Here is a 21,386-nt window from a genome sequence, read left to right on the forward strand (position 1 = left end):
AAAAGGGATACCGATCTTACACATGTGCAGTGAGATCTGTTCTCTGTTTTTTCCCCATTACAGCAGGCTACGTCACCCAATCTCGCACTAGCGCTGTGCGAGATCAGGTGTTGTAGGCAGCTGTAGGAAGAAGAGGAAAGAAGATGGCAGTGCCTAAAGGATGACAGGATGGTGTGGGACCCAATCCAGAAAAGCTCCAGAGGGATCAAGGGATCTGCGGAAGGTAAGTGCGTTTTTTTTCTGGTTTAGTTTTGTTCCACTTTAGGTCTTCTAACACCAGGAGCCAGATTTATGCCCTTGGTGGTTCAATCTCCTGACACATCACATACTAATTAGATCTCTATAGAAAGAGTGCAGGGCTGTCCTTCACAGGACATGTATGACAAAGCCCAATCAACAGAATCCCTCCCTACAGTATTCACACCCATCAAACTAACACTGGCTAGCTAAACAAAACACATCATTCACAATAAAAAAGTGCACACAACAGTCTCCTGTTTGATTAACTCCTAAAACCTTAAAGGGATCTTCTTATACTAAATGGTGAGTATGTATATATATATTTATATAAATATATATATATATATACATACATATATAGTACTTAAAATATGTGCACTTAATGAAAACCATATTTCTTATGCCAGGATAATTTGGAAATTTCCCAAAATTTTGGATCAGGCAAGAAATTATTGCAGAGGGGACAGGCAATGTCCTTTCTGCAATAACATAACCTGCCAGGTTGCATTTTTTGGGATTTGGCTCCACTTTAAAAATACAACTAGCATTTAATGTATCACAAAACAGACTAACACTGTGAAACCTGAGCTTCATACAATTCCAGAAATACAATGAAGAAGGACAACCAATAGGAAGTGCATGCAAAGTTATAAACTGGCAGAACAGCATTGTAATGTTCAAAAGGGCAATGTTTGTGCAAAGAAACACAATACTCTAATTCAGTCTAACCTGAGCTGTGCTGCCGTTCATTTGTCTCTGAGGTAATATTGCACGTCATAGCGCACAGGATCAACAGGATAATTCATTTATTTTTGTAAACAAGGAACTTTAATATTTGGTTTGCTGTTATTTTTCTGGTTTTATTGGATTTGATCATGGGCAGTCTGATTAGTAAAGTGAAGATATGCCTTTCTGCATGGTATCCTGTGCGGGCTCGTGTTCTTCTGCTTGGCCTTTACAGCTCTGGTAAGACCACCACCCTCTATCAGCTAAAGTTAAGGGAGAAAGTCACCACCATCTCCACTGTTGGATTCAATGTAGAGACCCTGGAGCCTATCAATGGAGTTTCATTCACTGTGTGGGACATTAGCTTGAACTCCCAAACATGGCCTTTCTACAAGCATTATTTTGCTAACACACAAGGAATGATATTTGTGGTGGACTGCAAGGATGCAGAAAAACATACAGATGCCAAACAACTTCTGCATATGATCTTAGGAGAGACCGACATGGAAGGTGTACCATTTATTATAATTGCCAATAAACAAGATCTGCAAGATACGAAAAAACCATCAGATCTGGCACTGGATTTGGAGCTTGATAAGTGGACTGGACATGCCTGGGAAATATTTGGATGTTCTGCCATCTCTGGTGATGGACTACAAGAAGCCCTAAATTCACTCTCTGTTATGATTAAGAAGCGTGGAATTACCATGTCCTAAGGAACTTTATCTGTTTCTGTATTTTGTTGTACAATTATACAGATGGCCAAATCATGGAGAATACTGCTAGTGGCTGCATGCTGATCAATGGAGCTGTGCGCTCATATGGATGTATGACATGTTTCTTCATGTGATTAATAACTTTCTTAAAAACCATGTCAAACTTGAGGAGCGGAAAGCTGCTATTTTATGATTCATCAATAAACAAAATCTCTCAAGTGAATGTACCCTGAAAGCATTATTAGGCAATAGCATAATAGCTCTCGTGCTAAATGAAATGTTACATACTAATGACTGTCAAAGTAATGAAATGTTACATGCCTTTATTGAGAAATGATATCTTAGTTATCAATAATTCTGTAAGGTCTTGTCCCCATCAGTGCATTGTGATAATGCATGTGTTTTCGAACTACAGGCAATACCACAGCAAATGGAATTGCACATTACATGCATTAATAAATCTTAATGTCACTCTAAATCGAGTCACTAACATGCATTGCTGGATGTGTGCTTTTAAGTGGACTGCGTGCAGAAATTTCTGGATTTTTGTGAAAAGGGCAAGTGACTGCAACATGCAGTATCACACATACATAGGTTGATGTGGTTCCATTCATTTTAAATGGGACCCCAACAAGGCAGACACTTGTGTTGTAATGCATTGAAATACACCTTAGGAAAGAGAAGTTATGTAGATTTGTAAGCACACTTCAACTTCATTGTTCAAAATAAGATAATGTGATCAATGACCTAAACCTGGATGTACCATCTAATTGTGTATACAGTAATACCCCAGTTTTTTTAATGTTTTTATGCATTTTTTTTAAATATTTATACATCAAGCACAATAGTGAAAATAAATTAACTGGTACATGTGCTTGGAGTGCTTCTTAGAATTCTACAGCTATACACACACTCTCTTTAGACAGCAAACTGTCAATGCAGGTTCCCATTAATTGAAAAACAATGTATTTTAATGCTTGTGGTAATCCATGCTTTACCTGCTAGAAAAAAAGGCAGAAAACACATCTCATACTGTATAATGCTTACAATATAAAACTTGTGTTACCGTTCTTAGTGATTTGCATGGTGTCACTATGACATAAATAAAATATTTTGGATGCACATGTTATGAAATGTATTTGTTGTTTAAATCAAGCCTAAACCCCTATTTTGCGTTTGTGAAGAAGGGTAAAAAGTTTCTCCAAGTTTTTACTGTGTGTGTCACTGCACTGTGAGGATTTTCCTATCAGTGGGTTAAGAAGTTTGCGGACATCTCCCTAGGATGGGGAAAATATTAAGCAATCTGGTTTATAGACATTGTTCATTGTTACATTGCTTCTGATGTCATGTAGAGCGTCCCTGGGGCCATTTACATAGTAGCCAGATTTTGTGATGGCTAGCTTTGCCATTTTTCTACATACTTTCATTGGCTCTCTATTGGTAAGTACCTATTACAGTAACATGCATAGAGAAGGCACAGAGTGGGAAAGGTCTGGCCACAGTCAGTGACCACTACTGCACTAATGTTTTACAGGGATCTGGGGGTGCATTCCAGGACAACAGGCGCAGGAACCTGGAGGTGAATATAATTTATGAAAAGTAGATACTTAAAGCAGAACTAATTCCGAACATTTAAAACCAGGCAGGCCTTTAATTGCAAGAAAATAACCTTACCTGCTTGATCACATTTTTCAAAATACACTCACCTGTCCCCATTCCACCATTCTACCATCTTCACCTGGTCCTCTTTTGGGTTTCTGATCTTACACCATTTTGATTGGCCAGGATGAAGTAATGTATATCATGAGTCCATTCAGTACTGGCAGCTGTGGGGTGTGCCAGGATACCTGGCATATCCTGGCATTATATGGATATACATTATACATATACATGGTTTTCTTTTTAAAATGATTGTTAACAGTCTGGTAAGTATGCTTTATTACAGAAGGAACATCACCTGTCCTGCAATAAATTCTCATCCTGATTGTACAGTTTCATCTGCTTTAAACTACACTTCTGCACATTGGAATGCAAATGAACTCAGCTCCAACAGAAACCCCTATTTCTGAACGTAATGTTGGGTTGGGGTGGGTTCCCAGTAGGGATGAGCGAGTGAGAGTATTAGGTTCGATCTCGCGGCGAATTGGGCCTTTCTCGCTTACCAAAATTGTAAGCGAAAACGGTCTTCTGATTCGCTGAGAGGTCAAGCTCTCTCCTCTGTGATCCCTGGGCACTAGAGGTAATTAAACAGAGTAATGTGAAAAATCTTGAAACAAGATCTTGAATCAGGCTTCAGGCACATTCCAAATATACTTTCATGTTTAACTGGTATGGTCAGTAGTGAGTTACATATTTTTCTATATTTAGAACTAGGGAACTAGGGATCAGCGAGATTCCCAGGGCTGAATGCAGCTCTGGGAATCCTTCTGTTTTAATTTCCTCTTCCAATGGTTTCGCAAAATTGGTGCCAAAACTTCGCCAGAATCATTGGAAGTTCGAGGAAATTTTCAGGAGAATGCCAGAGGCATTCTCACTGATCCCTAGTTCCCAGATTACACATTACATTACTCTGGTAAATCTGAAGCCTGATTGCCACACAATACCAAAAATCTCTTGCCTCAAACAATGCTTTACACAGTTGTATCAAGTATCAAAAAATGTCAAAATAAACGTATTAATTTTTTCTGTAAAGTGGTAATTTGTGCTGTTTCTAGGGTCATATTGGGGAAGGGATCCTAACTGGAAGGATGAGTAACATTGAGTAGCTGGGAGAGGGTCAGAGTTGAGCACCAGGGTAAAGACTATATGAGCATTGCTGTCTGTCAGGGAGTCTTTACAGAAAACAGCCAAATGCCATATCCTCATATGCTGCTAGTAGGGTGACCACATAAAAAAAGGGAATGTGACTGATTTTTTACCGTTCACAAAAATAAAAAATACAGATGATAGATAATTTCAATAACCTATCATTATTATTTAAAAATGTTGTAGATTTTTGTGAATTACAAAATTTCAAGACAACCACTTTCAGTGTAAAGCAAACATCCAAAATGGTCAGGTTAGTGAGGCCAACCCTCACTAACCGGATGGAAAAGGGACACTAACCTCTGGATCTCAACTTTATTTACTGATCATTGTGGTTGTAAATTATAATAAATGTATGGGCTCTCTGGAAGTTTACATGTGTCTTCCATGGACTATGATCAACTAAAACATCTCATACTGAAATAAATTAGAAGCCATTGATGAACTTTTCCTCAAAAATGCTTTGCATCTGCGGGTCATTGTGATCCAAAGTGTCAGTCTTTCTAAATTACTCATTCAGTAAATAATAAAGAACCCTGAGTTTACTGTGGTTTTTTTCTCAATGCCTGCTAGGGATGATTTAGAAAGTAATGCAGCCATAGACAGACTGTCTTCATCAGCAACATTGCTGCCTTCTCCATATTTATCTCAATATGGATTTTCTTCATATACAGTAGAACCCTGGTTATCTTGAACTCAGATAACCAGAAAACTCGGATAACTGGCACCTGACAGCTCCGCTTTCTTGATTGCTCCTGCAGTCCTAGTGGAGCTGTACCATGTGTACTGCAACAAAGAACACATACCACAGCTCCGCTAGGGCTGCAGGAGCAATCAAGAAAGTGGAGCTGTCAGGAGATCAGAGCAGAGCTCCGCTGATTGCTCTGCTTCGTGATTAGCAGCTTAAGCGTCATCAGGGTTTCCCTTTTCTCAGCCATTCAGCACTAGAGGTGAGTGGGGACAAGTCTCTCCATTCAAGTCTAGTGCTGAATGACTGAGAAACCTCAGTTTCAGAGTAACCCCAGTTAACCGGAAACTAGACTTAACCAGAATTAGCCATTCCCCGTGGGTGCCAGACAACTGAGGTTCTACTTTATATATATAGTCTGTTATTCCATTTCAGCTCAGCTGTATTAGGCAATACATTTGGGATAAATAGTGGATAATGGACCCCATAATGTGGATACAATACCTACATGCATTAAAAAGCCTGTTGAAAGCAATGCTAAAACCTTCCATGGTCCACTATGCTGCAATTTCAAGGTAAAAGGCAGGGGTCGGCAAACTCCAGCCTTTAGGTCAGATACGGCCTAACTGGTAGTTTGTTCCGGCCTAAAGCCCCCTGACTGATCTGGTCTAATGCCGATCGGCAACCCTCGGCTCCGGAGGAGAGGAATTTCACTTCAGGGGGCGTCCAGCCTAGTGTGCTCCTGCCCACCCCATAAATGGCCTAGTGGCCATAAAACTTTGCCGACCCCTGGTATAAGGGTATGATCTGGTAAAATAATAATTTCCAGTTAGTTTAGCACATTTGTCCAATGATTGATTTACATTTTAGGGATGAAGTTTAGGGATTTTAGTATCTGCATACTGTATGCTTTATCCCCTGTGCTTTGTTAGGTTTCTCCAGATTATTTAGGGTGTTCTCTTCGATATATGATATACTGGGCTCTGTTAAATTATCCAATGCATTTTCCAATAAAGATTTTGTTGAGTTTTGAGGTAGAAGAATCAATGGCACCAAATCTGGAGCCCTTTCTGGAGAATATTTGTGATTTATTTTGGATGGGGGTCTTTATATTGCCCACTTTTTAGTCATAGGGACTCTTCTTGGCTCAGAGTTTGTAGGCAAATGCCACACTGCGATTGTGTGGACTAAGGAATGTACAGCACTGCATAATATGTTGGCGCTTTATACTGTTTATTAATAAAAATAACCTGAATAAAAGTTTTAGTGCAACGTACATATGTTTAGAAGATGCATATTACATTTTCTTTTTCTGTACATGAATATATATTCAACTTAGAGGAGGGAACTGAGCAGGAAAAAGAGATAAAGCACCTTGAATCTGAAAAATGTACAGTTCCTCCATAGTAGGGATAGTGGAGTCTGGTCAGCCATAATGGCTAATACATGAGAAACTGCTGAACGCATGTATGTACTTGTACATATACAGAGCACTGTCATGCATCCATATAATTTATTCACCTTTAACTCTCAATTAATACACACAACCCTGGCTCTGGTGTTGCCCATTACAAAAATGGCCGCCACGCACGTATTTGATAGTGGCGGAAGTGACGTTCTTCTTACTCGCTCGCCCACCCAATCCCTGTGACGCTAATGAATAACACTTACGTAACTTCCTGCGTGCTGGGCACCGGCAGAGAGTGTGGTCAGGATGGGCAAGGCGGATTTTCTTACCCCGAAGGCGATCGCCAACCGTATCAAATCGAAGGGTCTGCAGAAGCTGCGATGGTATTGCCAGATGTGTCAGAAACAATGCCGGGACGAGGTGAGGAAACCTGTGGAGTCCAGGACTTCTCTGTATACAGGACAGGGTACACTGACCTGTGGTCATATTGTGTTGTGGGGTCATTTGAATCATTGAATTCAGTGGTATCAGGAAGTATGAAGGGACTACAGAACACCTCATGTGAATGGGGAATTATGGGGATTTATAGTCCTAGCACACATCTTGTTGTAGAGTGACAACACAGCACCAACATGGATTGATTAGATGAGTGTTGTCACTCAGGACAGCAAGTGGGTTACAGGAAAATCCCATCTGGAAATAAGAGAAGGGAGACATAAAACTGGAAAGTCATTATACAAAGGCTGTTTGACAATTATGAGCCTCAACCATAAATACAAAAGTCAGGAACTTTATTTTCTATACATTTTCATTATAATCTCCATGAATGCACCTTTCAGATCTTTCTTTTAAGGCCTTTATACCCTTTTATAGAACTCAACATCTTGGCCCTCAAGGAAATCCTAAACAACATTGATGACATCATCATCAGAATCAAATTTCTTCCCTTTTAGGTATTTCTTTAAAATTCCAAATAGGTATTAGTCCAATGAGGCCATATCTGGCAAATAAGATTCTAACAATTCAAAGCTACATTCATGAATTGCGGCCATTGCAACAGCTGACTTGTGTGCTGGCACATCGTCCAGATGAAACAAAAATCCTTTTGTCAACTTTCCCGTCTTTCACCTTCAATTCCTTCTTTACCTTTCTTATTAACCCCCCTGTGATCCCGACTCAGCGTGGATTTTACGTTCAAAAAGTGGTAATCCTGAGTCACACTCGGGGTCACTTTCAACTAAAAAAAACCCAATTTACCTTGCTCTGTTGTCATTCCCCAGCGTCCTGCTCCACTGATCTCCAGACGCGAAGTGTCGATTCCATATACGGGGTTTCACGGTGACGTCGGTGCATGCGTTGGTGTGGCCGAGAATTAGCGGCGGGAAATTCAAATAATTTTCTATTGAATTCAATACAAAATAGCTGTATTGAGTCCAATACAAAGAAATATTCCTATAATATATATATATATATTATATATGCTACTGTACACTTATATTGCATGTTTTAATATTTTTTTTGCCTTTTGGTGAGTTATGCCTAAGAATTACAGCCTACAATAAAAGTAAATTTCTATGCAAAAAAAAGGAACACTTTTTGCAGGGAAATTTGCACAGAATTAGAACGCTAGGGGGGGTAATGTGGAATAACAAGTCCCTGTGATTATTTGACCCATTTCAAGAAAGTCAATCATCATTACACTATGAATATCCCAGAAAACCATGGCCTTCATTGGGTACTTTGTGATCCTTGCCTTCTTTGGGGTAGGAGAAGCTTTGTGTTTCCATTGTTGGGACGGCTGTTTTGTCTCCGGATAAAAGTTATGGATCAAGTCTCATCCATTGCTATGAATTTCTCAAGAAATTGCTGCTCATTTTTGTTGAAATGCTCAAGAAAGACTTTGGAGCATCTCACACATTCAGGAGTCAGAAGTTTCGGAATCCATCTTGAAGAAAGTTTCCTCATTCCGAATTCTTCAGTAAGAATGTGGTAAACTCTTTCATTTGAAATCCCCACACTCTTAGCAATGCTTCTGGTGGTCAGTCCTCTGTCTCGGAGGACAATATTGTGAATTCCGTCAATCATTTCTTGGGTTGTGACAACTTTGGGTGCTCCAGGCCTTTCTTTATGACAAAGGCTTTTTCAACCTTGTTTGATCTCGACAACCCATCTTTTGACAGTGGAATAAGAAGGAGAATCATCTTTTAACACTACTTGCATCTCTTTATGGATTTCCTTACTGTTTAGGCCCTTTAAGTGAAGTAATTTGATGACTGCTCTGTGCTCGATTTTCTTCATCTGAAAAAAAATGGGTATTCCAGCATGACAATGACCCAAAACACACGGCCAAGGCAACAAAGGAGTGGCTCAAGAAGAAGCACATGAAGGTCCTGGAGTGGCCTAGCCAATCTTCAGATTGGTTGATAGGGGATCAAACACTTATTTCACTCATTACCATGCACATCAAGCTCTGACTTTTAAGCACTGGGTATTGGAGGATTCTTTTGTTGTTATTTTGTCTCTCACAGCTACAATAAACCTACCATTAATTATAGACTGGTCATTTCTTTGTCAGAGAGCAGACGTACAAAATCAGCAGGGGATCAAATACTTCTTTCCCACTGTATATCTGTAGGTGACCCATCTCATCCTTTTAAATGATAACACATTAGTTTTTCATAAATAACAGAAGCAGATCACTGGTTGTATATGTGTTGTCATTTGTCCGTATTTATTATTTTACACATCATTGCTTATGTATTCACCGTTTTTATAATAGTTAGCTCACCTTGTCGTTGTGGATGTGGGTCAGTTTTTTAGTTAGGTGTTATGGCAAAACAATGTGAATTTTAAAGTTTTTTTTGTTTTCCTTTATAATCTAATAAATTGTGACCCCTAATTTGGCATTCACTTTTTTTGTTTTTTATCTCCATGAAGAATGGCTTCAAATGTCACTGCATGTCAGAGTCCCACCAGAGACAGCTGCTCCTCGCCTCAGAGAATCCCCAGCAATTTATGGATTATTTTTCAGAGTGAGTATTTCTTATAATCATTTCTTGTTCAGCGCTGAATTTGTTTTCAGCACTCCTGGCTTGTTGCCCTGGGGTCCCTGGTTTTAGTCTTTTTTTTACCAATATTTGTTTACAAAAACCCACAAGTGCTTGAGTCCTGCAGGAGAAATATAAATGTTGGTATTATTGTCATGATTATATTTTATCTTTGGTATGATGTGTAAGTCTCAGAATTACCTTATGGCATCCTGTAAAATAAAATGTGACAAAGCATTTAATGATCGTGTTCTAGATTTCTCCCTGCAAATACCTACAAATACCTGGGAGACAACCAATGCAGTCTACCTAATTCAGCTTCCTATGCTGTGGTCCTCATGTAACCTGTGTGCAGTACCCTGGGATGAGAAGATATTGCAGGGCATGGTCACTGCTGATACACAAGCTGTTTTCAGATGTGAGTGATCAACAATCCATAAAGTCTGCAGACTCTTCTGTTTCCTGAGAGGGCTCCGGACATTCTTTCAAAGTTAAAGAATGTCTAAATGTTGGCTAAAGTAGTGAGGAGTTTCCCAGAATCAATGTCCCTAAAAGGAATATTTTCACTCTTTTCCTGTTCTGGTGACACTTCAAAATATTGAACTTTTCCTCATTGGTCTTTATGACAGGTAGATGTTCCCAGCAGGCAGCCTTTAAAAAATAGGATTCTTCCCCCTCCCCATCCAAATCCTTTTCACTAATATGATACATGGCTTGTATTTCTTATTTATGCTGGAAATGATTCCAGCTGCTATTCCCTTCGGCACCCCCTTAGACGTGCTAATAAAGTAAACTTATGCTGTAAAGCACAAAGTCAATATAGTGCATATAAATATCAGACATAAAAATTAGGACATTGGGTGGTCTCATGGCCCTTCTTTAGATTGTATTGGTAGAATGTGAATATTTATAAGTGAGTGTTATGTGCTTTTTACACTCTTTCAAACATGGAGCAGCAGAGTGTTTCCCTATTTCATGTGAGTTGGGAGACATGGCTTCCTTCATTTCTCCCTGGAAAATATTGGACCGATGCTAAATATTATTATTATTATTATACAGTATAGTGCCATCATATTACCCAGCCGCTGTACAAAGTCCATAGTCATGACACTAACTGTACCCCAAAGGGGACACAATCCCCTCACAATCTAATGCCCCTACCATAGTCATATCTCGTTATTGTAGTCTAAGGTTAACTTTTTTGGGGGGTAGCCAATTAACCTCATTGCATGTTTTTGGTATGTGGGAGGAAACCGGAGTACCCAGAGGAAACCCACACAAACACAGGGAGAACCAGCATACTCCATGCAGATAGTGCCCTGGCCAGGATTCAAACCTGAGACCTAGCACTGCAAAGGCAAGAGTGCTACCTCTGAGCCACTGTGCTGCCCATAATATATAAATTGTTAAATTACTACAAATACACATTAGGTTTCTGCCTCTGTTTATTGGAGGAATGTTTAACTACTTTTATTCATTTATTGATTTATTTCTCTTTTTTAGTGAATTCCGTACTGAATTTTTGGAGCTGCTGAGAAGGCGATTTGGTGAGTGGCTTTCTGTGCTTTGTATCTGGTATTTCTGATGATGACGACTCCATTACTGCAAAATATTATGATTCTGGCTTTAAAGCTGAACTTATATAACTTCTATCAATGCAACATCTGTGATCTCCTGGCATTAAAAGCTTTACCTGCGCCTTATCTGGGTTCTGATTTTGGTCCCTGCTGATTGGCTGGGCAGCTCAGTATAGAAGATTGCAGATAGCCATGTAAGAATCAGTTATTGCAAAAGTGACTTTGTATGTCTCTTTTGCAATAAAATTATGCCTGTTTGCAATTGTTTGAATTGCAGGCAAAAGTTCAATTTTCATATTGCTAATAAAAAAAGGGACTTTTTATACCAATGTGTGTTTTTTTAAGTCTAGGTATACATGGGCTTCTGAGGTCTGCTCAGGCTTCACCTGCCTGCGCTCAGCAAATCCTGAATCGGAGGTAAAGCTGCCCGTCCTCCCACTGCTTTTAAAGTAGCTCTTCCTCCTTGTACACTTGATTTGTGTTTGTAGAGGAAGTATCTTATATATCATAAAGCAGGTTCCAGAAGCCCACTTATACTCGAATTTTAAACTAATTAATGCTATGTGTAATATGAGATTAAATTCTTACATTTCTTGTGTATGCTTATCATTTTTTATTTTTGTTCTTAACTTCCACAGGTACTAAACGTGTTCACAATAACATTGTTTACAATGAGTACATCAGTCATCGAGAGCATGTACACATGAATGCCACACAATGGGAGACACTGACAGACTTTACAAAATGGCTGGGCAGAGCAGGTATTTTTTTTTCTCTAAATCATGTTTGTTAACTAAAATAGGTTAACATTGTTAAGAAGATACAAATCAAAGTTCCAAGACTTGGAGCACTTCATTTCTACCACTAAATGTCCTCGGTCTCCCAATTTAATTGACAGCCAGCTCATTCAACCCATTTCATGGACATGTAGGCTGTCCTGTAGACTGAGCTCAGACAACTGTAGCCTAGACTGTTTTTTAAAGAGGATGTATACCCAAAAATGACCCAAAACAAAAAAAAAAAGAGGAAGAAAAAGGTATGTTTTTGTGTATTTTTGTACAATCTATGCTATTGCTTGTTTTAGGAATTTCATTCTGTTACCCATGACATCAAACTTTGGAGGAGCTAATATTTCTGATCTGCACTATGGAAGTTATAGTTGTAATACTGTATATTATAAGCAGTCATGTGTTCTGTATCATTGCTTGAAAAACCGAAACCACAACACACTCTTATTTGTTTTGAATAATGTTTTCTTCAGTTACAGTTTCCTTATTTGATTTCTGTTTTTAGGTGAATGGTTCCTAAATATGTTTGTTATGGCAGAATTCCTAAAATGCTATAAATAGGCTAGGTGGAAAAAATCTCCTAGACAGTTTCAGAGATGTTAAACACCCCAACTCGTCGACCCAACATTTAGTAGTGTTAGTGCTTTCGTTATTTTTTATGCTTCACTACAGGTCAAAGCCTTGATTTTCCACTTTTTTTTATTTTTTTTATATCAAGTTGTATTTAATCTCGGCAAAACTGCAAGCACATCAGGAGCAACATCTTCAAAATCCAGGTGAGGTTAAAGTCTGATTTTGGTTCTTTATATACATTTTGTTATCCATGGAGAGGAAGCATTTCCTATTTGTATCTCACGTACCTGTTCTGCAGTGTCTTGGCTCTGAAGGGGGGGGTCACAGGACTACCTGTCCTCTTGAGAGCCATTTGAATGACTTACGTTGCTCATTGAGTAAACTATAGGTTTTGAGGAATTATTACTTTATGATGCCTGCAGGTAAAGGTCAGTGGGGCCTTCATTTAAAGCTCATATACCATTAGTGCAAAGTATGAAAATTATTGACTGGGTATACCATGGCCGTTGATTCACCTTGACCAAACTCCAGCCTTATCTTCGGTCTTAGAGTTGTACAGACTCCTCTGCTGTTCTAAAAACGTCCACTGATTTTATTGTACATTATGTGTTTCTCATTGTGTGCAATAGAAGCTGCATCAAGTCAGATATAGTTTGTCCTATTAAACTGCTGGAGAATATCCAGCATCATCCAGCCCTTTCTTTTTCAGCCATACTGTCCCTGAACTGCAACTTTCATTTATTGGATTTCAGTCATAGATGGTTGTCAGATTTACATCCACCATTCAAAGTAGTTTTATATTTTCATAACTCCTCCCAAAAACCAGCCTACTGCTTGGATCAGGTTCTTGAGGAGTCGTGAGGTAGGGTGATGTGATGTCTTTCTATCGGAAGGCATGTAAGTCACCCTGTGGGTCTCTCCCACAAGCCATGCTCTGCCTACATTGCATAGAAAGACACATGGACCTTTTAATTATATTGCTGGGTCTAAAATAAAGCATGTAAAACAAATTAAAAAGCTTCAGCACGTCGATAAAGGGGTACGGTGGAATCAGGAAGGGCAAGACATAAACTTGAAGCATTTGGAATGGGGGTTGTTAGGATTTAGAGTACAATTTAGTGCATTCTCAATTAAAGCAGTAGGGATGCATTTTACATATTTGCAAATGGCTACACATATTTTAATAACATTCATTTTTGGTGGCCTTCGTGAAAATCAATGTACTGGATGCATATCAATGCCAAAATGCATTAAATGCATTAAAATCCACTATTTTCTTCATATAGTTCTCTGTCAGCAAATGCACTGAAATCTACTGCATCATCTGGAGCAGTCAAAAGGAAAGACCCAGTACAGAGTCAAGCCAAAGAGAAGAAGAAGAAATCGGCCCTTGATGAAATAATGGAGGTGGGGAATGTTCAGTCATTTCAGTCTATAAATACTTTAAGTAGCAAACTATTTTTTCCCCCAGGTAAGAAAAATCATTTACAATATATATTTTACATTTTTCTTTCTTTTAGATGGAAGAGCAGAAAAAGAAAACAGAAAGAACAGACTTTTGGTTGCAGCCTGTGAGTAAACGTGACTCAACAAATTAATAAATCTGCAAAGTTTTATTGTAGACCACAAATAACAGTACACTACACTAATACAGTCTATTTATAATTTGTTGTACAGCCATACATCTGCATGTAAGATGTACTGTATGTGGCCTTATGAGCAAAGGATTCTGCAAATCTTTGTTAGTATTGTAACTGAATTGTTTACCAATTATTTGTAATTGTTAAATGGTTTAGAGTTTTCAGTATGATCAAATGTGTTAATGCAAATTACAAAAAAAAACTTTTATTCTATGATTTGTTCATGAATTATCCTTACTTATATGAAATTAGCTAATTCCCCATATATTGTTTAAAAGTGATGCCACGTCACTGTCTATTGTGGAGATACATTTGCTTATCCTTAGTCTTGATATTTCCTTAGTGTTGATCTTTGTGTTAGGATGACACTGATGGCTTGCCAATGCAGAACAAAGTGACCCAGAAAGCCCCTGTGCAACCAGCCCTCCCCTGATTTCCTTATATTATCCTTGCATGTGCCCCCATCCCCTTTCCTTATTCCTTTGTCAAAGCCAGTGACAATATTACTCCAGGTTTTGGAGCACCTGGGATCTTCTATCTGTGGTTGGAGCACTGTCACATGACCTAGAATATAACATAACACCCTCCCTCTAGTTGCAGACGGTAGTGATTCTTGTGCCATCTTCATTGAATAAAGGAGCAGGCAAAATGTGGTCGAGGGGTTCCCGTTGCAGAGACTGTAGGCCTTATTTATTAACCCCCCTAGCGTTCTATTTCTTCCTGTATTTCCATGCAAAAAGCATTCCAATTTTTTTGCATCGAAATATGTCCAATATTTAACATTTAATAAATTTAATAATAAACTTCTTTTTGCAATTTTTCCCACCCCGAGTCACACTCGGGAATACCGCTAGGGGGGTTAAATAAAAAAAACAAACATCTGTTAAAAAATTGTGAAACATGTAATATAACTGTACAGTAGCATGTATAATATATAGATATAGAACATTTTGGATGGATTTGGTCAAGGATTGAAAACATTTGCCAAATAGGAATTTATTTTAAGAAATCAATTCAAGGTTTGCTGGATCACCCAAGTTCACCAATGATGGTCTACCTTCTACAGTCTGCGAGCTTTATTAAATGAGGCCCATTGTCTTCATGGGCAATAAAAGTATAAGTATAATGTACCATGGCCAAAAAATGTTAATAAATAAATGCAGAAAACATATGTAATATTTGTATTCAGTTTTATAATTATTCTTACCAATGATGTTGGATTTTGAGCAGACGCAGTTCGTTTAGAGTTAAGTTATGAGATTGAAAATGTATGTGTATTGCCAACCTTCACTGGCAATGGTATCATTTGTCCTAACCTGTGATTGACTTTGGCTGAACATCTTGGGTGAACATAAATTTATAGAAAAATATAAACAATGCCACATTACACCAAGTAAATGATATTCAGAATACTATCAGTACATATATTGGCTACTTACATGAATAATGTGTATGAATATTTATTCTTGTTCTCTATTCTGTAGGATATTGTTGTAAAAATTGTGACAAAGAGGTTGGGAGAGAAGTATTATAAGAAAAAAGCAGTAGTAAAAGTATGTATTTGTTTCATGTTTTATCTATTCTGAACACTTACATTGTATCCTAATAAGTTTTTTCAAATCCGTAAGCATAATTGTGTCATCTTTTAACTTGTAAAAGCCCCCCCCCCCCAGGTTACGGTGTGTATCTTTAAATGTGAAATTCCCCAGAAGCCAAACAAGCCAAAGTCTTTAATTTGTGACTGGGGCTTAGAGAGTCAATCATGAGCCCCCTCTATCCTGTAGAATGGTGCCTCACAAGCCAGTAAGAAGGCATGGAAGATGCATTTCACTGTGCAATCAGGATTTTTTTGTGTACCAGGTAATTATATTTACTAAAAGTATGCACATGTCTTGTATTTTGGCAATAGGTACATGGTGAGTTGTGCACTGAATTTCTGTGTTCCTCAGACACTCCACCAATCGGATCCCCATGTTATTCTTGTTCTCCACTTTATACCTCACATACTTTGTAGTCCTGTTCCTTTTTCTACTTTTAACATCTATTATACTATATATTCTTAACGAAAATAACTATGAAGAAAAATCAAAATTTGCTTCCTTCTCTAGTGAATCACCATGTCTGGATTTATACATTTTCTGTGTCTCTTTGGTTTAAACAGATTCATATGTTCTTGAAAATGTAATTCATGGGTCTGTTTTGTAGAACTTAACCTTTTGTGTGACTTTTTGCATAAATGGTTACATAACCTAAATGACTATAATTTTTAAGCAGAATTTAAAATTTACATCTCAGTAAATTTTTCCATGTCTCCCTTAAACATTTCAAGTACAGTACAGTATATTCACTACTTTCTAGATAAATTAATGTCTGAAAATAAGTATAATTACAGCCTAAACATTTATCCATGTGGTTTTTTAGGAAGTGGTTGATAGATACACAGCAATTGTGAAACTTGATTCTGGAGATAAACTGAAACTTGACCAGACACATCTAGAAACTGTTATCCCAGCACCAGGTAAACCATTAATATAATACAGTTGTTGCGGAGATCTTACTGTACTGAAGACCTCCTGTGTTATTGTACCAGAGAATTATGTTTGTTTTATGGTATGAGTCACTATATACTTTTACAAATGTTACAGCCCTTGATCGCTAAAAATTCCAATTCCAATGAGCATGAACTAATAATTTATCCTTCTGTCCTTTCTCAATGTTATCAATGAACCAATCAATGCTCAGTTTAGATGAAACATTAACTGTAGATAGTAAGCTCTTTATGACTACTTTTCATGATTGTGGATGCTTTGGGTAGTAAGGATGAAATTCAAATAGCAGTCTTGGAGAAGTCCATATTTGACAGTCATTTCAATTCTGCATTAGATCCCCAGCTTTTGGTTTTATAATCACTGGAGCTGAAGACGGGGAAAAAAAACCTTGGTTAATTAACAGCTGTCATTTGCACCACGCTTTCCTTTTTTTTTTTTTTTAACAGAATGAAGTAGTTATTTGTGAAAAACAACATTTTCGGGACCTGTGTGATTTGTTTTACTAAAGCTTTTCATTTGCAGTTGGTCGGATTAGCCTTATGGACTTAGCAGGAATGTTCCCAGATATGTACAAGGTGTGCTCTGGGTCCTAAACTGATTATATTATAAATTTACAGGCTTACTTCACATATTTTCTATCAGTCCAATGGTTCTGAAGTGTTTAATATGCATTCTAATATTTGGTAGCAGTGCTGAGTTGTAAGGAAGATTTTCCCTTATATTATAAGGTTGTGTCAGTGGGTAAATGCATCACAATTTAAAATACATTCAGTTTTAGGCTTTCTTTCTATTGCTATTGACATTTTATTAGTAGTTCTGGTATGAACAAAAGCATTGATGTTTTTTTCCTTTAACAGGGAAGAAAGTATTGGTTTTAAATGGTGGCTACAAGGGAACTTACGGCGTTCTGGATTCTATTAATGAGAAGAGCTTTTCTGCCACTATAGTTGTCGACTCTGTAAGTATATATAAATATATGTTTAAAGAAAAACAAATTAAAAACATAGAGAAATGCATATTATTTACTATCTTACAATGACTCCTTTCAATGGGTGGGATATTTTAGGTGGAAAGTGAACATTTGGTTACTGAAACTGGTGTGTTGGAAGCAGGAGCAATGGGCAAGTGTAATGATTTTTGATAAGGGCCATTCTGTGATGGCCAGAAGACAGGATCAGAGTACCTGTAAAACATCAGCTCTTGTGGGGTCTTCCCAATATGCAGTGGTTTGTATCTTTCAAGAATGGTCCAAGGTATACCAATGTACCCATGGCGGGGTAAGGGGGTCCAGGATTCATTGATTGGTGTCTGTGTGGTGGGGAGAGATGTTGGCCTTGCCTGTGTTCTATACCACAGGAGAGCTCCTGTAGCACAAACTACTATGAATATGTAATGTTGGCCGTGAAAGAAACACACAGTGCATGCCACATTGTTTTGTATGCGCATGCTAATTCTTGTCCACCACCAAAAGCTCCTACAATAGGGCACATGAGTATCGGAAATGGACCATGGAACTATGGAAAAAGGTGGCCTGGTCTGATAAATTACTTTATCGTTTGCATCATGTGGCGGGCCAGGTGTGTGTTAGTCACTTACCTTAGAAAAAGAAGGCAGCAGGATACACTTTGGGAAGAAGGCAGGTTGGCCGACACAGTGACATAAAGCATCTGCTGCTTGTATCTTGGTGCCAGATACCATAGGAGTCCATTCATCAGGTCGGAGCTGTTTTTATGCACAATAGGGGAACTACACAATAAAAGGCAAATAGTTTTAACGTTTTGGCTGACCATAGTGTGTTTTTATGTATTTATGTGTAGATTTTATAATTTGTTGAATTTAACCTTTTATGCGTGTGTATTTTACAGGGTCCCTTAAAAGGTCGTAAAGTGGAAGGGCTGCCATATGAAGATTTTTCTAAGGTGGCATGATTATTGTGTAAATCTGCTGAAAAGATACAAAACTCTACTGTGTCAGGGTTTTTTATGAACTGTATATGTTTGTTGATAATTCACATTGGAAAATTGGCTCCTAGCCTCGGCTTACATCTTCCTTTTGTTTCTACATTTATTATTGAAGTATATTTCTTAATACAATAAATTACATTATGGAAATTCTTGTAATAAAATACTTCTTTATACCAAACAATTTACCTCTATCTCTAGTGTTCATTGTGAAATGTTTGACATACTCCGCACTGAAAAGAGAACTACATGGCAGAGATCAGCTCTCTGTTGGATGTTTTAGTTCCTCAGTACATCAAGGTTCCCAGAGACACCCATACACTTGTATCCTTGGTACATTTTCGTACATAAAATTGCTACACGGCCTAGTATCTGTGTAAGCTCTTCCATAGATGTGTGTTGGGAGAGCGAGTTTTCATTTGGTTTATGTGAACAGGTAAGTTGAATCATTAGTGATGGGAGTAATATAGACATGATGGTGGTCAATGCAAACCTTTCTCTTTGGACCACTTGTCACAGAGAATAGAATATAAATAACAGAAAACAATAAATGGCAGCACACAGTGACTTTATTTCAGTATTACATGAATTATAACTGAACCACTTTATACACCATGTTCATAAATAAAGCAGTAATGGATACATGTGATCCTGTTTGACACATAATACAGCTTGATTTTATGAGGTTGTAATTAAGACTTGTTTATTCACACTCATTGGAGGCTTGCAAATAAAAATGGCATTTATTTGATTTTTTTTTTTTAACACTGTGCTTTAGGCTCTTAGTTGAGGGCGCTATTCTTAGCTATCTTAATTTAATGAGGTATTTCCCAATTGAAGTACATGCCTATTGATAAGCTGTGCAATATTCCAATATATTTTCAACTATATTTATGAATCCAACATCCCAGAAATAGGAATTTGGAATAGAAAATAACACAATGTTCATCTTTTATTGTAACTGAAAACACATGTATCCCATGCTATTGTGTATTTGTGTTGGGCTCCTCAAGGGTGTTTTAGGAAGCTGTATAGCTGAGGTACCATGTAGTCTCTGTAATATCCATCAATGAATCCTTTGCCATTATTGTGTACAAACCAGCAGGTGACTTTAGTGCCTTGCACGTTATTGGATTGGTATTCTTTCTGCACTCCCCTGTAAGCATAAAAGGACAACAGTTAAAATAAGACAGGTGCTGGATTGCTCAGCAATGGACATAAATGAGTTCCTGCCAAACTGTAAGTAAAATGAATACATCTCTTCATTCTCATCCTTCAGGACAATGTTTGCCACAAACCAACACAAACAATACATTACATAAGCATGTGTGTTTTTTGATGCATTTCGCTCTTTCCGTCCTTTTTGATCCAATGTGTCTGGGAAATGATCAGCAAGTTTGGTAAGGTGCATAAATTACCTATTCTTAACAGCAATTTGTATTAGGAAGTTAATTCCACCACTAGACAATAATCTAAAAGTACAGATAGAATAATATATAGCTTTTGGAAGAAGCAGAGAGTGAATGCCTGAGTTCTAGAGAAACTTTGATGAGAAGCTTTATTTTTCCCAATTCTGCACTCCCACTGGATATGTGTCTGTCCTATTGACTTTAAAAATGGCAGTAATGAAATAGGAAGTCATATTACTTGTGATTCTGATTAGAACCATTCTTCTAACATATAAAGAAATGAATTGGGATAATCAGGGTGTTGGTCCATTAAAAAAAAAATGCCCGTCAACCAATTTACTGTGTTTAAAAAAACTAAGTCTTGCTCCCATAAATGTATACAATGAATGTAAAGGCCACTATAAAATTATTTATATTTTCTTTTTTGTATTATATACCAACCTTGTTACTGTCAGCTTATTTCCTTTTACATTCATGGTGGCTATAGGTTTCTCTGGATCAGTACCAGCTCGCACATCATAGACGCTAACTTCTGGTTCATTCATAAACTGGCCTGGAGGGTAGAAGACAAGTTACTTGCAGTTGTACTCCAATTGCAGGCATATATTATACTGCATATATAAAAATATATTCTTTTCATTCTGTTCTACATCCCCATAAATAAATAATACAAGTCGGTGGCAAAGACCCATGCTGAAAAAATGCATGTGAAAAGTTTAGCATTCACAAAACTTTTACTAGCAAATATGGAGGTTGTCATTGTTCATGGTTCCCTCCCAAAATGTTGATTCCCTGGCTAAATTTTGGATGTAATTGATTTTTTGCAGTGTTAGGAACAAAAGGCAAGCAACCAGGTAACATGTAATTGTAGGCAGGTTTTTAATAGCTGCTACTTTTTACTTTGTGCAATGTTCATTTAATACCATATACAGTTTTCTCTTTCTCTATTTCCTCCTCTCCTGTGTCTCCCACATCCTATTAGTTATCTGGTGGAATACTGCAAATGTACAAATATATAAGTATGATATAAATTGGAAATATCTATAAGGAGGAAGTTGCTTTGTGGTTTACGTTGGTAGAATACCTTTAGGGTTATTTTTTAAGCTGTGTTGTGTTGGGAAGATTTATTTTTTGTCCTGGAGACACAGCATTTAGTAATCCTTGGTAAGGGGAAATCTCATCATTTACCATTGTCCCAATCCCCTTTTTTAGTGACCATGGTTACATGAACAGATGGGGGGGTCAACCTAGTGGAAACC

General features: G+C 37.7%; 3 protein-coding genes across 3 annotated transcripts in view; 2 read left to right on the forward strand and 1 right to left on the reverse strand.

Annotated features, from left to right (window-relative positions):
* The first annotated feature begins 1,115 nt into the window (after positions 1–1,115).
* On the forward strand, positions 1,116–1,682 carry LOC140322493 (uncharacterized). The gene has a single exon (XM_072399054.1). It carries the CDS (start codon positions 1,116–1,118, stop codon positions 1,680–1,682), a length of 567 nt encoding a protein of 188 aa, XP_072255155.1.
* Positions 1,683–6,852: 5,170 nt separating this feature from the next.
* On the forward strand, positions 6,853–18,902 carry KIN (Kin17 DNA and RNA binding protein). The gene is given in 13 exon segments (XM_072401829.1): positions 6,853–7,003; positions 9,521–9,615; positions 11,134–11,177; positions 11,846–11,972; positions 11,974–12,167; positions 12,232–12,243; positions 12,714–12,771; positions 13,855–13,975; positions 14,089–14,139; positions 15,693–15,761; positions 16,630–16,726; positions 17,615–17,715; positions 18,623–18,902. Coding segments are annotated over 13 exon segments (1,146 nt in total). The 5' UTR covers positions 6,853–6,889; the 3' UTR covers positions 18,686–18,902.
* A 367-nt stretch (positions 18,903–19,269) lies between these two features.
* Positions 19,270–21,386, reverse strand: part of ITIH2 (inter-alpha-trypsin inhibitor heavy chain 2) — a gene marked incomplete in the record, with an annotated part of 23,900 nt that continues 21,783 nt past the window's right edge. The window contains 2 exon segments of the mRNA XM_072401828.1: positions 19,270–19,874; positions 20,569–20,680. Of these exon segments, the coding sequence (XP_072257929.1) occupies positions 19,727–19,874; positions 20,569–20,680 (260 nt within the window).

Source organism: Pyxicephalus adspersus, chromosome 2, assembly GCF_032062135.1.
Source record: "Pyxicephalus adspersus chromosome 2, UCB_Pads_2.0, whole genome shotgun sequence".
Taxonomy (NCBI): domain Eukaryota; kingdom Metazoa; phylum Chordata; class Amphibia; order Anura; family Pyxicephalidae; genus Pyxicephalus; species Pyxicephalus adspersus.

Coding starts and splice junctions, on each gene's coding strand:
- LOC140322493 (XM_072399054.1), top strand. CDS start 1,116: ATGGGCAGTCTGATTAGTAAAGTGAAGATATGCCTTTCTGCATGGTAT.